The sequence below is a fragment of the Podarcis gaigeae genome (genome assembly GCF_964106915.1).
Source record: "Podarcis gaigeae genome assembly, chromosome: 7".
Classification (NCBI taxonomy): domain Eukaryota; kingdom Metazoa; phylum Chordata; class Lepidosauria; order Squamata; family Lacertidae; genus Podarcis; species Podarcis gaigeae.
In genome coordinates, this window is record NC_139683.1 from 10,621,558 (window position 1) to 10,643,453 (window position 21,896).

Consider the following 21,896-nt stretch of genomic DNA (forward strand, 5'->3'; position numbering starts at 1 on the left):
TGTGAGGTAAGTTAAGACAATGACTGGCCCAAGGTCCCCCAGGGAACTTCATGGGCAGGTGGAGACTTGAGGCCTGGCCTCCTGGGTCCTACAGCCTGACACTCTAACCACTACACCACACTGCCTCTCAGGCCTGCCATAGTTGCCCGGAGTACCATCAGGTAGCTGGAGCTTTCTGTGATCCTAATACAGCAGGTTATATTCTCTAGGAGCCACCTAAAGGGCTATCCTTATATTCGGGTGGAGTTCAATCACATACTAGCAAACTCATGTTGGGAAATACAAGCTGGGTTGGAGCTCTTGCACAACAAACCTGCTTGTCAGCCTTTTTTTTTTTTTTTGCAATAAGGAAAGTGATGGGGGAAAGTGTGAGATAACACCTGCTTCAACACAGCATTGTCTAATTTCTCCGCAAACAAATTGGAACAAATGCTTCTTCGTTAACCAGTGTGACCTAATCCCCATGCAAACCAAATGTTATGTACTGAGTTGAATAGGATCCAAAAGGCAGCAGTCTGACTGATCCTAGAACAATGGGATTCAGAATGCAGCAGTCTGATTGGTCCTAGAACAATGCAGCAATATGATTGGTCTGCAGGAGCCACCCAATCCAGCTCCAGGTGGAAGTGAATCTGCAACCTGATTGGCCTACAGGAGAATCCCAGAATTAGCCAATCACGTGGGGCCCATTGTGTAAATAATGTATATAAAGCAGATATCTTGGGGGAACTTTCATTCCTCCTCACCACTATGAGCTGAATAAAGAGCATGAAATCCACACTCGACTCTGAGTATATTTCACCAAATCAGGATGAATTTTCAGTAAACAGGTCATCTGGAAGCTCCAGAATTTGCATGAGTCATTCAGAAATCCAGTCAGGAACAATGAAAGCTGTCAACCACCCGCCCCCGTTCTCAACAGTGCCAAAAGTTTTGGGAGGACTCCCACACACACACATCTTTTAAGGAATAATATGTCTCTGAAATATAATTTCCTTTACCGTCTGTTTTTAAAGAGTAGATTTCTCCCACCCCCGAACTGGCTATAGAGTCATTTCCTGAAAAGCTGGAAAGCTGAGCATCCCCTCTGCTCCATCTTGTTGGCAGGAGACTTGCGACTGGCTCAAGTAAACTGCCTGGAATCATCTCTTTCCAAATAGTTCCAGAGAGCAGCGTTAAATAACTCACCATTTTTCTTTCTTATCATTGGCCTGACTCGAAAACAAAACAAGTTTGTGTATGTGTCAGTTTGTACACTCAAATGGATGTTTAGGCCTCAAACTCACAAATGGCAGATCCCTCATGGTCAACGTATGTTTGGAATGTAACAATTTACGCTGCTGACAGGATCTCACATGGGGGGGGGGGATCTCCCACACTAGAGCTGGACAGATCAGTTTCTTATTTTGCCAATCTTATATTCAGCCTGCCACATCCATGCCTGAATTTGTGATTTATTTATTTTTGAAGAAGAAAAAATCCTCACTAATTTTTTCCAACGTTTTAGTGAGCATTTCGCTTAACACACACACTTTTGCAAGCAATTTCCCCCCAGTATAATGCACACTCCCTTTAAAGGCACATTTTCATCTACAGCTTTCCCTTAATATTTTTTTTTTGAGGGGGCTGGTGGTTAGAGAACAGCCTGCAAAATCCGGAGAAGATTTCAAAAGATGTTTTGGTTTGCACCTGGTTTAGAGAAGTGTGAGTTAGGTAAAGGTAAAGGGACCCCTGACCATTAGGTCCAGTCGTGGCCCACTCTGGGGTTGCGGCACTCATCTCACTTTATTGGCTGAGGGAGCCGGCATACAGCTTCCGGGTCATGTGGCCAGCATGACTAAACCACTTCTGGAGAACCAGAGCAGAGCACGGAAACACCGTTTACCTTCCCACTGGAGTGGTACCTATTTATCTACTTGTACTTTGTGCTTTCGAACTGCTAGGTTGGCAGGAGCAGGGACTGAGCAACGGGAGCTCAGCCCGTCGCGGGGATTTGAACTGCGACCTTCTAATCAGCAAGCCCTAGGCTCTGTGGTTTAACCCACAGTGCCACCCGCATCCCAAGGTAGGCTTGTGTTAAAATTGATCCCCCACTCCTACTCATGATAGGAAACTAGTTGGTTAGGGAGGAGGTTGGACTAAAAGCCTTTCCCCTGATATCTAGTTCTCCACATTTTTTCCTCCGAGAGTGCAGTGGCTATTTTGGGTGCTGAGATCTTGCCCCCAAAAGCTACCTTGTGTGGTGCCCCAAAATGCACATGTTGGGGTGCTATGCTCTCATGTGTCTTTTAGGAATCTGTGATCTTATGTGGGTCACATGACTCACATGGGATCCCAGCTGAGAAGATGCACGTTACGATTTTGGGACTCAACATGTGAGAGGGTATGATGCTTTCTGGAGGCAGTGAGAGATTTTACTTTCTTGGGCTCCATGATCACTGCAGATGGTGACAGCAGTCATGAAATTTAAAGACGCCTGCGGCTTGGGAGGAAAAGCAATGACAAACCTAGACAGCATCTTAAAAACCAGATACATCACCTTGCCAACAAAGTTCCGTATAGTTAAAGCTATGGTTTTACCAGCAGTGATGTATGGAAGTGAGAGCTGGACCATAAAGAAGGCTGATCGCCGAAGAATTGATGCTTTTGAATTATGGTGCTGGAGGAGACTCTTGGGAGTCCCATGGACTGCAAGAAGATCAAACCTCTCCATTCTTAAGGAAATCAGCCCTGAGTGCTCACTGGAAGGACAGATCCTGAAGTTGAGGCTCCAATACTTTGGCCACCTCATGAGAAGAGAAGACTCCCTGGAAAAGACTCTGATGTTGGGAAAGATCTACTACAAGGAGAAGGGGACGACAGAGGACGAGATGGTTGGACAGTGTTCTCGAAGCTACCTGCATGAGTTTGACCAAACTGCGGGAGGCAGTGGAAGACAGAAGTGCCTGGCATGCTCTGGTCCATGGGGTCATGAAGAGTTGGACATGACTAAACAACTAAACAACAACAACATGCATGATGCTTTAGAAAGAAAGTTGCAACAGGTGAGTTGTCAGTCAGAGATACTGAAGGCAAAATGAGAGCTGAACTGGTGTCTGATTCAGTGACATGTATAGATATTCTGATTACCAAGTCAGAATATCCAGCTCACAGCATGGCTTAAAGGGCCTCATTTCTGGCAGCAAAGGTATGGATATGAAAACAAGCTGGGACTGTCATACCTAAAGCCTAGCAGTTCAAAGCTAGCACTGTTGTGCTGCAGTGAACTTGCCAGTATGTATAAGTATAATTCTGTGTTACCTGTTGCATTCACAGTTCCCTGGAGGATGAGAGGAACTGGAAGAAAAAGAGTAGGCTCTGCTCTCTTCTCCCAGGGAAGAATCAATAAAGATATTGAAAGGAAAAAAGAACGAGTGGTTGCCTAACTTGTTTTTGACATTTCGGAGCAACCAAGAGGCATTCTTTTCATCTGGTGATGAAAAGGCAGACAGTCGCGTGCAGTAAAACTGGCGATAATTGGCAACAGGTTGGCGCAGAGTGCTTCACAGGGGGGAAAGAGAAAGCAAGGAGCCATCGGCCAGGATGCTGAGATGAAAAGACTGAGCACAAAAGGAGTGGGCGCTGTTCTTTGTGGGGAAGAAACACTTTCAGGACTGTCTGCCTCCTGAATACTTCGGCACGCTCACAGACGTTTCGTCTCTCGTTATCTTAATTTGAAAAACATGGGCTTCTCTTTTGGCAGCTGGGGAGATGAAGCCCCAGGGACTCTCTGTTACACTGCCCACATCTCTGAGAGCAAATCTGGGATTACAGTCCCTAGTCAAAGTGGCGTCGTGTGGAATCTGTGTGCCAGGAAACCTGCAGGGACCGAGGCCCCCGAACGGCAAATCTGCAGGCAAATGTGTACAAGAGTCACCTGATATCAAGAAGAATCCCTTTTAGTGGGGGGGGGGGGTGGAGTGGCAAGAGGTGATTTATTCTGAAGGTCTGTAAACCACTTGATCAAAAACCTCTCTGGCGTAGAAATAAAACTGTAAACGGAAAACAGCTTAACCCACAAACCAGCTAAGAACAAATATACACAAAATCATATCTGAGCAAATATAAGCCATGGTTGTTGAGCAAAACACAGGCCATGAAAGTGGGACATTTTAGGCACGGGGAGGGCAGTATTACATTTCTATCCCCGTGAAATATACTCGGGGTCGAGTGTGGATTTCATGCTCTTTATTCAGCTCATAGTAGTGAGGAGGAATGGAAGTTCCCCCGAAATGTCTGCTTTATATACATTATTTACACAATCGTCCCACATGATTGGCTAATTCCGGGATTCTCCTGTAGGCCAATCAGGTTGCAGATTCACTTCCACCTGGAGTTGGATTGGGTGGCACCTCAGACCTATCAGACTGCTGCATTCTGAATCCTATTGTTCTAGGACCAATCAGACTACTGCATTCTGAATCCTATTGTTCTAGGACCAATCAGACTACTGCAATTTGAATCCTATTCAACTCAGTTCATAACACCCAGCTTTCCTCCAAGGACATTAAGGTGGCATAGATGGATTTCCCCCCACCTGTAGATCCTTCCAGCAGCCAGCAGCTGCCAGCTGCTATTTCAATTTCCTCAAAGCCATCAAGGGTGATGCAGCTGCACCATCAGGTAGCATCACTCCTATGGAAAGAAACCACAGGGACGGTGCAGACTGTTTAACACCAGTGCAAGGTTCTCTAGCAACAGAGGAAGGGCATCCGCTTCCTCCTCTCTTCTCAATCAGGCTATCTCCATTCTGGCAACTATAGTTTCACTTCCAACCAGGGCTGTCTTAAGTATATCCCGTGTTGCAAAGATCCCTCCGGAGCCCTGTCCCTTTCCCAGAGATGTCAACCTTTTTTTAGGGCTGGAGGAGATGGGGCTGGAGGGTAGCTCCTCTGGAAGGGAAGAGGCAGAGGCTGGACGCAGCGCCTCCCAGCTCAGCTGACCGCTTTGTGCCATGGTGGCAATGGCAGGTAGCACACCGAGCGAGCGGGCTTGTGCCAAGCGAGCAAGGGCGCCACTCCCGCTGAGAGTCAGCGCGTTTTTTCCCCTTTTAGCCTTCTGGTGCCCCGCAGAATTTGGCATCTGCAGGCCTAAAAAGGGGAAAAAACCTAGCCGACGCACAGCAGGAGCAGCACACACACCCTCGCTCTCTCAGAGCGCTTGTTCGGTGTTCTCTGGACTCCCTCCTGGCGCCCTCCAGAACTTGGCGCCCTGGCGCTCCACGCCACTAGCCTCTATGGGTAAGACGGGCCTGCTTCCAGCACAGCAGCCTACCTACCTTAATTGCCTTTGCTCTGCTGATCAGCCCATCTTGTTGAGCACTTCCGATCAGCAGGTCCACCTCCGAAGGTCGAGAATGTTGCAGAGCTGCTGCGAGAGGCTCCTGGAGGTAGACACCGTCAACGACTGGGCTCCAGTACTGGAATGGTCCACTTATAGCCAGGAGCTACGATATGAGTAGAGAGGCAGTCAGTGTTGGGGAGAGGAGAGAGGAACAACGTTAAGAACATAGCTGCTGAATCAGGCCAGTGGTCTATCTAGTCCAGCATTCTGCTCTCACAGTGGCCAACCCAACGCCCATGGGAAGCCCACAAGCAGGAACTGAGAGCAATAACTGTCTCCCCACTTGTGAATTCCAGGAACTAGCATTCTGTTGGCAGGTCTTCTTAGGTGAATTCTGCCAAATTTATTTTTTAAATGAACTGCAGGCTGATTCACCAGAGCAACTTAACGCAGGCATAGGCAAACTCTGGCCCTCCAGATGTTTTGAGACTACAATTCCCATCATACCTGACCACTGGTCCTGTTAGCTAGGGAATATTCCAGCCATGATAATGACAGAGGACTGGATTGATCTGTTAGCTTTGCTTGAGCACATTAATCAGCCGACCCCCAAATCTCTAATTCAGTTCTCCACATTTCCACAGCAAACTGATTTTTAAAAAAATATTCCCATGAAAATTTGCCAGTATTTTGGTGTGAATTTGTCCTAATAAACACATTTTTGTAAGCAGTGTTAATCAATATACACTTTTGGGGGGCAAACAATTCTCTCTAGCATTCTGTATTTTCATTAATATGTGCATTTCAAACACATACTCCACTATTACACATTTTTGTACATTGTTTTATTGGAGAACCGCATGGCGAACAGCCGTGTTTCAGTTCACAAAGTGCTTTGAGAAGTGCAAATTTGGTAGTTTCTCCTTTAAATGTGATTTATATTGTCACCATTTCTTCCTTCCTGGCAAATATTGATTCCCCAGACTAAAGGGTAATATTTACCCACACAAAATGAAATACCAATCTCTGCTACTGTTATGGGGCAGATCTGACCTCCGCAACCCACACATTTTCAGCACTGACAGCAAAACAAGAAAAGAGGCACACCCTGGTTTGTGCATCATTGAGGACTTTGGCAGGCAACTGGCGGAGGCAGGATACAATTTCTTCACTGCTGGCTGAAGGGCATCCCAGTTCATGAGCCAAAATGGAAGCTTGTGCCCGTGCTTTCTCCTGACTGATGGTTGACGCAGGAGAAAAAGCAGAACCTCCCTGAAAAGAGAAAACAGATGTCCAAGTCAAGGTGGTTGTGGATTAAGTTCTTCCCTGATGCATCTTAAATCCTGGAAAACAAAGAATAATTATTTGAAGCAGTAGGGTGGATGAAGCCACTGATGATTGGGAACAAGTAATGCTGGCCATTATCCAAAGGTCTCTCAGATCTGTGAGATAACCAGCCTCATATAACCAACATGCTTAAGTCTAATTAATGCATGATGGGGTTAACGCCATAGAATAAGCTGTCCTGAATGGATTAGCTAGTTTATTCCCCCTTCACCTTGGGAGGAAGGAAATCAAGGATATTGTTCCCCTTCAGTCTACCTGAGAAACTCAACATGTTGCTCCAAGCTCAGACCACATGGCTCCAACCAGCCTCCCTTGAGTTCCTGTACCAGTAATTGAGGAACTTTCGCCACGGTCACTTAGCCAAGTTTTACTGCCTGTGTTTTCTGACTGCTGCATGGAAAAGCACATGAACCTGACCTTTGAAGAGTTTGTAAGAAAACCATGTTTAACCTACCAAACATGCGGTCTTTTTCCTATGCTAAGGAAAGAGGGGAACTTTGTAAGGAACTTAGAAGGGCACGTTTCAAAGGCCTAACACCCTATATTTCCATAAAATCGCTGCCAGGCTTCTGTCACCAAAAGTACTTGCCCCAAACTTGGATTTTGGCATGCAGGGAATTCTCCTTTATATACTGTACTTTCCCATGTATAAGATATGGGTGTTTTTTTTTAACTTTAAAATAAGGTTAAAAATCTGGGAGCATCTTATACATGGATAGTGCATATGCCTATTTTCTAAATTTGGGCTCCCCAAAAGTAGGGGGCGTATTATACATGGAGGCGTCTTATACACAGAAAAATACGGTACCTATTTTTTCCTTGCCACTAACACCTAGCCATGATGGCTATGCTCTGCCTACATAGCTGGAAACAGCAATGTTTCTTAATTCCGTGTAGCTCTGGGAAGGGAATAGGGGCCTCCTAGCAACATTCAGCACCTTTAACAAACTGCAGCTCTCAGAATTCTTTGGAGAAGCCATGACTGTATATAGTATACTACTGTTTTATATGTACGGTGGAAGTGTGGTCTAAGCGAAATCTGCTTCCCCCCACCCGCTCAGGTCCTTATCACTAACATTCAGCTGCATCCTCTCATCAGGAAATTGTCAAAATTGTGAAATTGTGAAAGTATGAAGCCACATCTCACTGGGAATTGACAGGCCCATTTATACTAGTTAACGGGGAGTCAAATATGAGGGTTTCTCTTGCGGAAGTAGTCTCAGATTAGGATATCTCTCAACTGCCCCTAGCAGCTGGTTCACTTCTCTGCCTCCCTGGATAGCTGAATGACTTCTAAGACTGAGTTTCCAAAGTTCTGGTAGTTTGGGGCACATTCCCCCCCTGAAAAACGGATCTGGAACTATCAACTTGGTGTAAACATGACTCACAGCAGCTTACAACATTTTGAAATTAAAATTTTATAAAATAGCAATACAGTGGTACCTCGGGTTAAGAACTTAATTCTTTCTGGAGGTACGTTCTTAATCTGAAACTGTTCTTAACCTGAGGTACCTACCACTTTAGCTAATTGCTGCTGCACAGTTTCTGCTCTCATCCAGATGCAAAGTTCTTAACCCGAGGTACTATTACTGGGTTAGCGGAATCTATAACCTGAAGCATCTGTAACCCAAGGTACCACTGTATAAGAACAATCCACCAACACGATACGGTTAAAACCAGTTAAAAGAGTTAAAGCCAAAACATAAAAAAGCATTATCTGGAATAAAATGGTTGTTAACAACCAGAGATAAACAACATATTGTATTTTTTAATATTTCGTTTGAAGCCGCCCAGAGTGGCTGGGGAAACCCAGCCAGATGGGCGGGGTATAAATAAATTATTATTATTATTATTATTATTATTATTATTATTATTATTATTATTACAAGGGTGGGATGGGGGAGCAGTCAACCACAATTAACTGGACACAGCATTTCATAATCTGGGAGCAGCCATGGAAAAGGCTCCCTCTCGTTTCCCATTTGCATCCACCCTTTGAATGGACACAGAGCCATTGAGTCTTGGTATACGGAGCTATGGGACAAAACTTGAGAGCCACTATGGCGCAGTGGTTAGAGTGTTGGGCTAGGACCTGGGAGACCAGAGTTCAAATCCCCACTCAGCCTATGAAGCTCACCTTGGGCCAGTCACTGCTTCTCAGCCTAACCTACCCCACAGGGTTGTTGTGAAGACAAAAATAGGGAGGGGGAAACTATGTTAACCACCTGAAGCTGCTTGGAGGAAAATGGTGGTATATAAAATAAACTAATGCAATGCTAGGGGAGGATTAGTGCCTTGAAACTGAGAGAAAGGGCGAGCAAGCAAGCAAGAGAATCCTTCTTTTCCTTGGACTACTTGCATCCTTTCATGGGAGGAAAGAGCATGTTCTGGGACAACTACAAGAAATAAGCATCGATTGTCAATAATAATAATAATAATAATAATAATAATAATAATAATAATAAATGCCCAGGGCACTGGTGACACCATCTTCTACTCACTTTTTCCTGAAAGGGAGGTAAAACCTGTGTGATGTGATCCATGAGAGGCAGTCAAGTACAGCATTCATTGTAATGCTAGAGAAGACATGCAAGGGAATTTTTGGTCCAGCCAGTCAAAACTTCCTGTTTCCTCCTGGCTGGAGCATCCTTCCTTTTGCATGTGATAGAAGGTGGGTGTGACCTAACCTGTCCAGGTAACGAAAGGACGAGTCACGCAGCACACTTTCCTCTTTTTGACTTCTTCGTTTGACCAGTTTCTAGCTTAGCTACATATTTGTAACTAAGTCTGCCTTCAGGAATCCAACTGTGAACTGATGTGAGTAAACATATTTTACTGACTTTGAATAAGATTGTCGTGTCTTTATTCTTTTAAGAGGAATTCAAGGGATCTTACTAGGAACTGTCCCATTAAACTTTAATTAGTTTAATGTAAATGCCCAGTGCGCTTCCATCGTCACAAGTCCCACTACAGCAGAGTATTTCGCACAGCAGTTGAAGAAGGGCAGGAGAGGCAGTATCTTTTCAAAGAGGAGTCTTGGAGCATGCGGTTTGTAACTCAAAGATAAGGTTTATTTACAAAACAAAAAACAACCCTGGCGAAGAACCACACATCTCAGCAAACACGCCCAAAAAGGAGGAGAAAAGGGGAGAACAAACACACAGGAGACTATTTATACAAACTCATGTTCCTGGAAGCCTAATGACCTCCAGCTGCTCAGTGATTAGAGCGTTTCTGCTACCCTTTAACCCTTTGATAGCAACACCCCCTCTCGCTCGTAACACTGAGCTGTACCAACCTTAATTCAAATTTAAACCTGAACAGAAACATTTATGAGATTGCGGACTCAAAGCTTTCGTAAAACCGTCTGCGAGATTTTCTTGGCTTGGGCAGTACTTTAGTTCAATTAAACCTTGTTTTACACTTTGGCATACATTTTGATAACTGATATCCAAGTGTTTTGTGTGTGCCTTGAATTGACCTGATTTAGCTAGTTTAATACAAGGTTGATTGTCTTCCCACACTCTGATAGGTAGGGAACATTCTCCAAACAATTCTTGTACCAGTTGCTTATAAAATTCCAGTTCTCTACATACATCTGATAATGCATTGAACTCAGATTCAGTTGAACTTAAAGCTATAAGTGATTGCTTTCTTGATCTCCAACCAATTAGTGCACTTCCAAATTTTATCACCATTCCTGACACTGATTTTCTATCTGGTCCAGCATCTGCCCAACTGCTGTCGGCCCAACATTCAAGTTGTGTGCTGCCCTCTGCTGATAGTTTTAAGCGAAACCTTTTGGTAGTTTGGAGATACCTTAAAACTCTTTTTACTCCTTGCCAAGCATGCATTGATGGTTTTTCAGCTTGTCTACACAGCATGTTGACAGCATATGTTATATCGGGCCGAGTCCACTGTGCAATGTGGAGTAGACTGCCTATCGCTGACTGGTAAACCCCGGGATTACTGAACTCTGTCTGTTGCTCGGCTTGAGCATCCTTTATGTAACTTAGCTCCATTGGGGTTTTAACACCAGCACAGTTGTCCATTTTAAACCTTTCCAGCAACTGCTGGATCTTAGCTTCTTGGCTGAGCCAATAGTTCCCATTTTCATCTTGCTGAATTTTAACTCCTAGATAAACAGATACATTGCCTAGTGATTTTATCTGAAACCTTTCTCCAAGCTTTGTGGCAAATTGTTGTGCAAGTTTATCATCCTTTCCACTGTATAATAAATCGTCAACAAATATCAAAACTGCTTCTTGTTCACATCCCGAGCCTTTTAGATAAAGACACGCATCTGCTGCGCTCTTTCTGAACCCCATGCTCTCTAGAGCATCGTTTAAGCAGGAATTCCAATTACGGGCGGACTGTTTCAACCCATAAATGGATTTGTGTAGGCGCCAGACCTGGTTTGGCTTGTCTCCTTCAAAACCCGGTGGTGGTGTCATATAGACTTCCTCCTGTAAGTCTGCGTTTAAATAAGCCACATTGACATCAAAATGAAACAGCTTATTTCCCTTCTTAGCTGAAGAGGCTAAAAGCATTCTTAATGACTCCGATCTTGAAGTAGGTGCATAGATTTGAGAATAGTGAACACCTTTGCGCTGCGAAAACCCTTTTGCAACTAGTCGGGCTTTATATTGCAACTCCTCAGTTGTGGGCTTTAAACGATATACCCATCGACAACCTACAGCTTGTTGCCCTTTCGGAAGCTCTGTACTTGAAAACACACCGAGAGACTTCATTGAAGCCATCTCTTTTTCCATTGCTTCCTGCCACTTAACGGCTTCTGAGCTTGGAAGCTGTTGTACCTCCATATAGCTATCTGGCTCACACTGTGCCATATTTACGTATACACTTGTCACCTTAAACCGCTCGGGTGGCTTGCCCTTTGTGGCACGATTTGACCTGCGCAATTGTTCCTCTTGTGCCCCCTCTGACCGTTGGCTGTCAGAATCTGTCTCAGACTTTATGTGCCTCTAGGGATAAAGACCTCCGTTTAGATACTTCCCTTGGGCTTGGTGTTGCAGGCGACCTGCTTCGCTTTTGCTGTCTGCTAGGCCTACTGACTGGCGATGTTGGAACACCCCTAGATTTTGGCTTTTCTACCTTAGGAGAAGGACCTTGTGCCTGGTCAGAATCTGCATCTGAACCATGTGCACCATCCTCTTCTGGCTCACTACTCTCTGGACTTTCATTCTCAGCATAAATGCCTAAATCATCTCTCAAAATGTCAGGGTTAGCATGTAAGTGAGTCCATCCAGATTGCTCACAAAATTCAGCGCTCCTACTGAGGACCACTCTTGTAGTATCCCCATTTGGGTTCACGAACCTCCAAGATTTGGCGTGTGGTTCGTACCCACAAAAGATGAGTTTCCTAGCCCTTGGACCTCCCTTTTTCCTTAACGCTTTTGGGATAAGTACATAGGCTGGACATCCAAACACCCGAAAGTAATTAATTTTGGGCTTCTTCCCATATAAAGCAAAATATGGGGTAGTGGCAATTACCGAATTATATACTCGGTTCAGAATATGAGTAGCCGCCTGCCAGGCTTCCGCCCAGTAACTTTGAGGGAGTTTAGCATCAAACAACATAGAGTTTGCCAACTCTTGCAGAACCCTGTTTTTACGTTCGGCCACGCCTCCTTCTTGGGGGGAATAAGGTGTAGACAGACGATGCTTAATTCCCTTTTTCTTAAAGAAATTCTGCAACACAGACCCGGTAAATTCTGACCCTCTGTCTGTCTGAAAAGCAAGTACTCTAGTACCGAATTCAAGTTCTACTGCATGAACCCAATTTTTAACTGTTTCTGCAGTATCTGCTTTTGTTTTGAGAGGAAAAAACCATGTAACCTTTGTTTTGTCATCCAAGAGACACAGTGCATACCTCGAACCTCCCATGCTAGCAACAGGCATTGGGCCACATAGGTCCATATGCACAAGTTGGAATACTTTGTCAGATTTCCTATCTGAACTGGGATAGCTGCATCTATGAACCTTCGCCCTTTTGCATGCAGTACAATCCAAATACTTAGTACATTTGTTCATTTTGCACCCTTCTGATAATTCAGGTTGCCTTTTAACATACTGAAAATTAATATGTCCCAGACGGCGGTGCCATAAATGGACACAAGAATTATGGGTAGGTGAGTTCACACAACCAGCATGAACCTGTTCAACTTCATCTGGACTTGTCTCAAAATAATATAACCCATCTCTGCATTCCACCTGCAAAAGAGATACGTTATTCTTTGAAATAGTGCAAACCCCATTCTCAAACACAGTTTTAAACCCAACTCTATCAAGTTCTGACACAGACAAAATACACCCCTTCAATCCCTTTAGCACGTAGGTATCAATTTCTGTTTGCAAACATTTCAAGAACACTGTGCCTACGGTCTCTAAGGAACGTTTAGTTGAATCTGCCATTGTCACAACTTTAAGGGTTTGCAAATGTCTGCAATTCTGCAAACGGACACTAGATGGCGCCACCAGGTGGTGAGATGCACCACTGTCGATCAACCAGCGTAGATTGCTGCCTTGGCCACGCCCTTGCATCAACGCCATTACTGAAGCCATGTGCTGTGTGCTGTGGGAGTAGCCACGACCTCCTCCTCTTCTTCTACGTCCCCTGGAACTCCTTGTCTGGTAACTAGGGGTAACGGCCTTGGTGCTGTCTTGACCAGGTTCACGTGTGCAATTCCTAATTAAATGGGAAGGGGAACCACAGCGAAAACAGTGTCTAGCTGCAAAAGCATTTACTGTGTGCTCAAACTCAGCATCAACACTCTTAGGCACAGCATAACTCCCCTTTAAAGACAAACCTCTTTCTCTTTGCCTTTTATCCTGTTCATCTGCAAGCCGAGATGAAATGTATTCAAGGGTTAATTCAGTTGAAGGCATAGCTTCCAAGGTTAGAGCTAGAGTCTCATAGCTTTTATCAAGAGAAGACAACAATATGTATGACTGCTGCTCCATAGAGAAAGGAATGCCCAGCTGTCTTAGTTGATTAAAGGCAGACACCATTTTGGCAATATGTTCTTTCACACACGCTCCCGGTTGGAGACGTAAATCAAACAAACATCTTGTAGCATGGATCTTGGCCCCCGCAGTGTTTCTGGAATTTAGCCGCTGCAGAACCGTCCAGACCTCATGCGTGTTCTTTAACTCAGAAACATAAGGCATTTGCTCTGGTCCCACTGCCAAAACTAGTAGACCTTGGGCTTTCCTGTCACGTTTCTGTGAAGCTGCTGCTGTTGCTTTGTCTTCTGCAGACGCGTCTGCAGCTGCCTGTAAAGGCGGTGCTTCAGTACAACTCCACAACTCTTTTGCTTGCAACCAAACCCTCACTCTAGCCTTCCAATCTTGCCAATTTTTCCCATTGAGTTGCGTAAACGGGACAGAAAAACTTTCCTGGGACTCTGCCATCCTCCCTGGGGCTTAGGAACGATACTCACACACCTGTAGACCGTCTCCCAGCTGCTGAGGTGGCTCCTTGAGGAATAAGATGTCTTCCAGCGAGTACAAACTGCGCAGTGCCTGTTTAAAACTTTTCTAGGCACATTGCAGGACTCAAGCTGCTTTGAAAGCTTTCGTTGTCGGCAACCGCTTCTGACTTCGCTCCAGTCCTTTCATAAATCACTCTGAACTGCACTCCTTAGCTCCTTCTTGACGTACAAACATCCATAACCTGTCCCATTAAACTTTAATTAGTTTAATGTAAATGCCCAGTGCGCTTCCATCGTCACAAGTCCCACTACAGCAGAGTATTTCGCACAGCAGTTGAAGAAGGGCAGGAGAGGCAGTATCTTTTCAAAGAGGAGTCTTGGAGCATGCGGTTTGTAACTCAAAGATAAGGTTTATTTACAAAACAAAAAACAACCCTGGCGAAGAACCACACATCTCAGCAAACACGCCCAAAAAGGAGGAGAAAAGGGGAGAACAAACACACAGGAGACTATTTATACAAACTCATGTTCCTGGAAGCCTAATGACCTCCAGCTGCTCAGTGATTAGAGCGTTTCTGCTACCCTTTAACCCTTTGATAGCAACAGGAACGTACAATTCAATCTGAGACAGATTGAATTGTATAATAGTGAGAGGCTCACACGAGCCTGCAACCAGCTATCTGCTGTGCATAAAAAAGGGGGAATGTAACTCTGCTACATAAAGGATCTTGCTAGTGCAGGTTAGGAAGGATATTAATAAACAATATATCCTCTCCTGCCACCCTGAACATTCCCACAATACTTACAGAATAGAACCAGCACCTTCTGTTTCTGCTTGCGGTATCCCTCTACATCACCTGTGGCTCTTAATCTGATGCTATTTCTGAATTTACCATCTCACTGGTTCCTGGTCTATGATTTTGGAATCCCTTAGAACCCACTTTCAGCTACACACCTGATCCCTTGTGCCTGTTTTCCCCACGTCTATTGGCTATGAATGGCAGAACGATGCTTTTACACTTAAGACTGATGCTATTTAGCTCCTTACAAAGAGACGTTAACTTGATGTGAAGAAGACAATTGCAGACAGCAAGCAGATAGCATCTGATCTATAATACTAAAGCAGATTTAGTAAAAAGGGGGGGGGGGAGTGGTTTCACAAATGACTCATCCTAAATTTGAAACATTGGTTAACGCTCTGAGTTGTTGAAACTTCACACACACACACACACACACACACACACCACACACAAATAGCAAGACATGAAAAAGTCATGTACTGAGATATGGTTGACTTTGCCTGGAAAGTACTGCATTGATAACTCTGCAAAGAATATATATAACTGCACATAAATTAAGCACGCAGCCATTCATTCTGAAGCACGTAGCAACTATTTCAAATAAAACTTATGTATAATACTGTGGTGTCTTCTGGTTAGATCCCTGTCTTTCAGCATTGGAAACTCAAGAAAACAACACCCTGTTAGCTCCTCTGTGGCATGCTAGAGAATTTGCACAACCCTCCTAGCCAAATCATTATCCTAGAAGAAAAGGCTAAGGAATCAGCCCTATACAAATCCAGAGCGGAATCTTTAAGGCAAGTTGGGTGGCTCCTTGTACACCTCCCTTCCAGCAACTGTGGCAACCAAGCTGGTGCCAAACATATTGCTCTGCTTTCCTTTGGACCGCATCAGTGAGGCCAAGGAGGCAGGTCATGTCGCCTGGGCAGCCCAGGACCTCTAGGTACACTGCCCAGGCAAAGTCATCTTGGTGCTGCTAACATGGCAAAAACAATGAAGGAGGCATCAATTGCGAGTTACTGGTTTCTGCAGCCACAGCTGGCGCTGTGACTCTCCAGCAGTTTGGCTTCGCTCCTGGAGGCGCACTCTGGAGACAGACATGCCAACAACAAACATCTCCAGCTCAGCTTCCAGTCCAGTGGTAAGTACTGATGAAGAAGAGACGACGAAGAAGAAGAGTTTGGATTTGATATCCCGCTTATCACTACCCGAAGCAGTCTCAAAGCGGCTAACATTCTCCTTTCCCTTCCTCCCCCACAACAAACCCTCTGTGAGGTGAGTGGGGCTGAGAGACTTCAGAGAAGTGTGACTGGCCCAAGGTCACCCAGCAGCTGCATGCGGAGGAGCGGGGAAGCGAACCCGGTTCACCAGATTACAAGTCCACTGCTCTTAACCACTACACCACAACAGACTGATGACAGACAAGAACCCATTGATACGATCTGTCCGCTAGGCCTAGACTACTGCCATGTGAATTCCTGCCTGTTGTCCCCATGCCAAGACATCTGTGCATCCAAAACATCTGGGGTGTGTACACATGTGCATGTTGGCGCATGGGGTTGGAAGGATAGAGGGAAATTATCTTTGTGCTTTCCTATCAGTTGCTACTTTCTCTTCAAGGAGGCCTGATGTTCTCCCTCCTCTCTGTTACATTAGAAGTTTGGGGTGTATGGAGATTTTATAAGATGGTGCCAGTTATGGGTGATGGATTCATTGTATTCTGTCCCAGCCTTCATCCAGGTGGTTCCCTCAAGATGTTTTGAACCACAACTCCCTTCAGTGCAGTGAAAACATCTGCAGGGTACTACTTTGGCGAGGGCTGCAGTAGGGAGTTGGTGTAAGAAACTTTCCTCCCCACCCTACCCCCAGGGAGCAAGTCTGCATGTTTCTATAAATAAGGCAACTCATTTCCTTTTCTTCGGATTATGTCTATCATAGGTGTCTGTTATGTACTAAGCATGGATCCTAGAACAATAGGCAAGTAGGATCCTAGAATGCAACCACTGATTGGCTTGTAGGAAAAGACCAATCAGGTTCCAGGAGGGAAGCAGAATCAGCCAATCAGATGGGACTCATTGGGTAAATAATGTACAGTGGTACCACCGGATGTGAATGGGATCCATTCCAGAGCCCCATTCGCATCCTGAAGCGAAAGCAACCCGCATCTGCACGTGCGCAGGTCACGATTTGCCGCTTCCGTGCATGACGGTGACATCATTTTGAGCGTCTGCACATGCGCGAGCGGCGAAACCAGGAAGTAACGTGCTCCATTACTTCTGGGTCGCCGCAGAGTGTAACCTGAAAACGCTCAACCTGCAGCACATTTAACCCAAGGTATGACTGTACAGTACAGTGGTACCTCAGGTTAAGTGCTTAATTCGTTCCGGAGGTCCGTTCTTTACCTGAAACTGTTCTTAAGCTGAAGCACCACTTTGGCTAATGGGGCCTCCTGCTGCTGCCGCGCCACCGGAGCATGATTTCTGTTCTCATCCTGAAGCAAAGTTCTTAACCCAAGGTACCATTTCTGGGTTAGGGGAGTCTGTAACCTGAAGCGTATGTAACCCGAGGTACCACTGTATATAAAAGCCTGAGGTTTGGGGTGCAATTAAATTGCTGTTTTACAAGCTGCAACAACGAGCACAAAATCACTACAGGACTCCGAGTATATTTCAGTTTCCAAATATAATCAGAAAGAGGCGCTGATTCAATCCTGCACTCTCACCAGATGTGAAGGACTCCCAGGAGACCACTTACTTTTCTGCTGTCCAAGGATTTTGCCCTTCGACTGTCTGCTTTGTAGGGAAACTATTTTAGGAATCCTGAAAAGAAACAGGGAGCTATGTTGGAGCCTGACTCATCTAAGGACAACGGGTGTGATCCAAAGAACATCAGACACACCCAAGCTTTGGCCTGCACCTTATTTTACTGCACAGAGGCGGAGCTGTATTTTTTGCAAAGCAATGTTTCCTAATACAGTGGTACCTCGGGTTAAGTACTTATTTTGTTCCGGAGGTCCGTTCTTAACCTGAAACTGTTCTTAACCTGAAGCACCACTTTAGCTAATGGGGCCTCCCACTGCCGCTGAGCTGCAGCTGCACAATTTCTGTTCTCATCCTGAAGCAAAGTTCTTAACCCAAGGTACTATTTCTGGGTTAGTGGAGTCTGTAACCTGAAGCGTATGTAACCCGAGGTACCACTGTAAAACACAATTTTTTTTGTGCTCCTTTCACTAGTATTTGTGTATTCATGGGCATTTCCCTCAAATATATGCATTTTTGTGCGCTATTTGGCTGGAGACCTACGGTGAGAATTTTAAAGGATGGCTGTGTTTTGGTTCTTGCGTTGTTTTGAAGAAAAGTGTGAATTAGGTTTATTTGCCATTAAATGCAAACTGAACAGATTTTCCCCCACCCACACTGGACTACTGTAATGCCCTCTACATGGGGTTGCCCTTGAAGACAGATCTGATAAAAGATTTGCCTTGGAGGTCATTTTGCTATAAACAAGCATTTGCTTGATCTGGCTAGTTATAAGTTTGCAATACATTCAACAGTTTTGAGTGCCTTGCTGGTTTCCGTATTACAGGCCACTTCCCACATGCGAATGTTTTTGATAACTTTTTTTATATCCAGAAAAGTCTGTGTTCAGCTTTCAACTTTGCTCCAGGCTGCTGCAGTAGCAGCAGCTGAGTTCGCTTAATCCCTCAAAAATAAATAGATCTGTAGGCTTCTATTAAGGGGCTTAATATCCTTCTCTCATTCTTGATGGCAGCAATCTCGCTGGAGGGTTGCAAAAAGAAAAGGAAAAAAGAGCTGCAAAAACAAACACGCAAAGGGTGTCCTTTTTAAAGAAACATATACTAGCCGTGCTGCTAATCATCTTAGTTCTGCTGAGGACCTCAAGAACAGCCACGTGCGAATGGAAACTGCCTGAAGGGATGTTATCTCCACATAGACGAAGTCTCTCCCACCACAGAACTATATCTGCTTTGCCTTGAGGTTCGTAAATGGAGGGGTCAAAGGATATTTGTCAATGGGCTGGACTCAGCCCTGAGTTGATGACCTGCTACCAGGGGTCAGCAAACTTTTTCTGCAGGCGGCTGGTCCACTGTCCCTCAGAACGTGAGGGGGGCCGGACTATATTTTGAAGAAAGAAAAGAACGAATTCCTATGCCCCACAAATAACCCAGAGATGCATTTTAAATAAAAGCACACATTCTACTCATGTAAAAACACCAGGCAGGCCCCACAACTAACCCAGAGATGCCTTTTAAATAAAGGGACACAATTCTACTCATGTAAAAACACGCTGATTCCTGGACCACCCGTGGGCTGGATTTAGAAGGCGATTGGGCCAGATCCGGCCCCCAGGCCTTAGTTTGCCTACTCATGTGCTAACCCCTAGAATTGCTATATGCTCATTTGCTTTTTTAAAAAATGCAGTATTCCTGCATTTCACAAGGCAGCTGAGAGTTGATAGCACTCAGCCAAATGGGCAAATGATCTGACTCAACAGAAGGGAGCATATATAGGTTCACACTTATTGGGTTCACAACTCACTCCACTCATGAGCCCTGTCTATCCCGTTGCTGGATAACAGCATCCATCGGCCACGACAGCTGCAGCACCAGCTCGCTGGTTTGCATACAAACAGTTCCAGTTTCAGTCACCAACATCTCCAACAACAGCTGCCAGTGTCCCCAGTAACAATTCCATTGTTGCAGCCCATCCATGAGCGTTTAGGTGAATGGCAGGCAAATAATAAAGATGATAATAAACCCCACCAGTGTGAACTAGATTGTCATGGACTGGCTGGATGCTGAGGAGAGGCACAAGCTGGGGAACCCCCAGGAGAAGAAGGCTCAGAGCCCAGGAAGTGGTGGTGGGACGACGGTGGGTAGTCAGAGGGAGAAGGAGCAGACTGAGGTGTCAGAAGCTGAAGAGGTAACAGGGTTTAGTGAGCAGGAAGAGTCTGTAGCAGAGAGCAGTCCAGAATCAGAGGTAGAAGCGGAGGCTAGAGGTGGGGGTAGAGGCAGAGATGAGGCAGGCTGCTGAAGAAGCCAGGGGCTCTCCCCCTCCTGATGTGATCTGCTCACCTCCCCCTGGTCTCCCAGAACCCAAAGAGGTATGAAGAGGGCGGAGCAAAGGCAAAACCTTTGACAGAGTCTCAGATTGCTTGGGAAGGACCCATAGGAGGAAGAGGCAACTGTGGAAGGCAGGAAACTTCAGTCCTCACAACTGGCTCGTTGAGGCAAGATCTACCAAGAAGAGCTGCTGGGCTCGCGAGGCCTGAGCTGTTTTGTTTCTTTGAATAAAGAGTTAACTTCACTGATGCTGTGCGAGTTACTGCAGACGCCTGCCCTGACACCGGAGTGTTTTCACCTGGCTAAAATGTGTCCTTGAACTTTGGCAATGCCTCTTGCTTGTCTGGATGGATGATAGAGATGGATGGGTTTGAAGTAGAAGCAAGCCTACTGCGTAAAGGTAAAGTTTCCACTCCTTGCTCTGCCCATCTTTGCTGCTGCTCTAGCCCACAGCTGGTGCATGGACCTCATCTGACTGCACAGAAGAATGTGAAAAAGGTTCCCCTGATACAGGGATTGTGCTATACATAGATAGATAGATAGATAGATAGATAGATAGATAGATAGATAGATGTAAGTGTGTGTGTGTGTGTGTGTGTGTGTAAAGGGACCCCTGACCATTAGGTCCAGTTATGGCCGACTCATCTTGCTTTATTGGCTGAGGGAGCCGGCATACAGCTTCCAGGTCATGTGGCCAGCATGACTAAGCCGCTTCTGGCGAACCAGAGCAGCGCACGGAAATGCCGTTTACCTTCCCGCTGGAGCAGTACCTATTTATCTACCTGCACGTTGACGTGCTTTCGAACTGCTAGGTGGGCAGGAGCAGGGACCGAGCAACGGGAGCTCACCCTGTGGCGGGGATTCAAACTACCTACCTTCTGATCAGCAAGTCCTAGGCTCTGTGGTTTAACCCACAGAGCCACCAGCGTCATATATATATATATATATATATATATATATGCCTGGCTGACAAAGACCACTTGACAACTGAGTTACAGAATCTCTCAAATGTGTTAATTGCCAATGGATACCAGCAAAACAGGATTACGAAGCTAATCCAAAAGGAAACACCCCCCAAAAACCAAGACACAGAAGAAAACAATGGCATGGCCCTCCTTCCTTATATCAAGGGCACTACAGATAAAATTAGCAAAATCCTCCATAAACACAATATCAAAACAGCCTTTTGCACCAACCAAAAAATAGCCAATATCCTCAGAAACCCCAAGGATAAAATCCAGTTGGAAAACCAAGGGATCTATGAAATACCCTGCAAAGTCTGCCCAGCCACGTACATTGGACAAACAAACAGACGAATAAATGCACGTATCGCAGAACACAAGAATGCCGTCAAAAAAGAAGAAAAAACTTCCTCTCTTTTCCAACACATGAAAGAAACAGGACACGAAATTAATTTTGCAGATTCCAAATTGCTCTTTAACACGGAACATCACCACAAGAGAATAATCATGGAAGCCATCGAGATAGAGAAACACCCTCACAACATGAACAAGCGTGACGACACATCCCGCTTGCCAGACATCTGGAAATTAGCCCTCCCCACAAAAACTGACACCAGATCCAGAGGCACACAGAACGCCAACACCAATCAACCACACCAGACCCAAACCCAGACCCTCTCCACAGATGAATTACTGACACCATCCAGTAGCCAATCCATGGTGGCACCTCCGGATGCTGCACCCCCCTGCAATCCCTACACAGATCTGGCTGACACAAGCCACAAAACCACAGCTCGCCCCTATACACGAAGCCAAGCCAAAGCACAACTAAGTGCAATACAGCCATCTTCTCAGGAAAACTCTTCACAAAGTTCAAGAGGTCAAGACACAAAGACTTTAGCAACTAATCCACACCTAATGACCCACC

The 21,896-nt window shown here is 45.3% G+C and overlaps 1 protein-coding gene across 1 annotated transcript in view; it reads right to left on the bottom strand.

Moving 5' to 3' along the window:
• Positions 1 to 21,896, bottom strand: part of TG (thyroglobulin) — a 179,549-nt gene that overhangs the window by 25,144 nt on the left and 132,509 nt on the right. Inside the window, exons 41-42 of the mRNA XM_083749557.1 lie at positions 6,430 to 6,594; positions 5,318 to 5,485 (exon numbers count right to left, since the gene is read on the bottom strand). Of these exons, the coding sequence (XP_083605683.1) occupies positions 5,318 to 5,485; positions 6,430 to 6,594 (333 nt within the window). The remainder of the gene's footprint in view (positions 1 to 5,317; positions 5,486 to 6,429; positions 6,595 to 21,896) is intronic.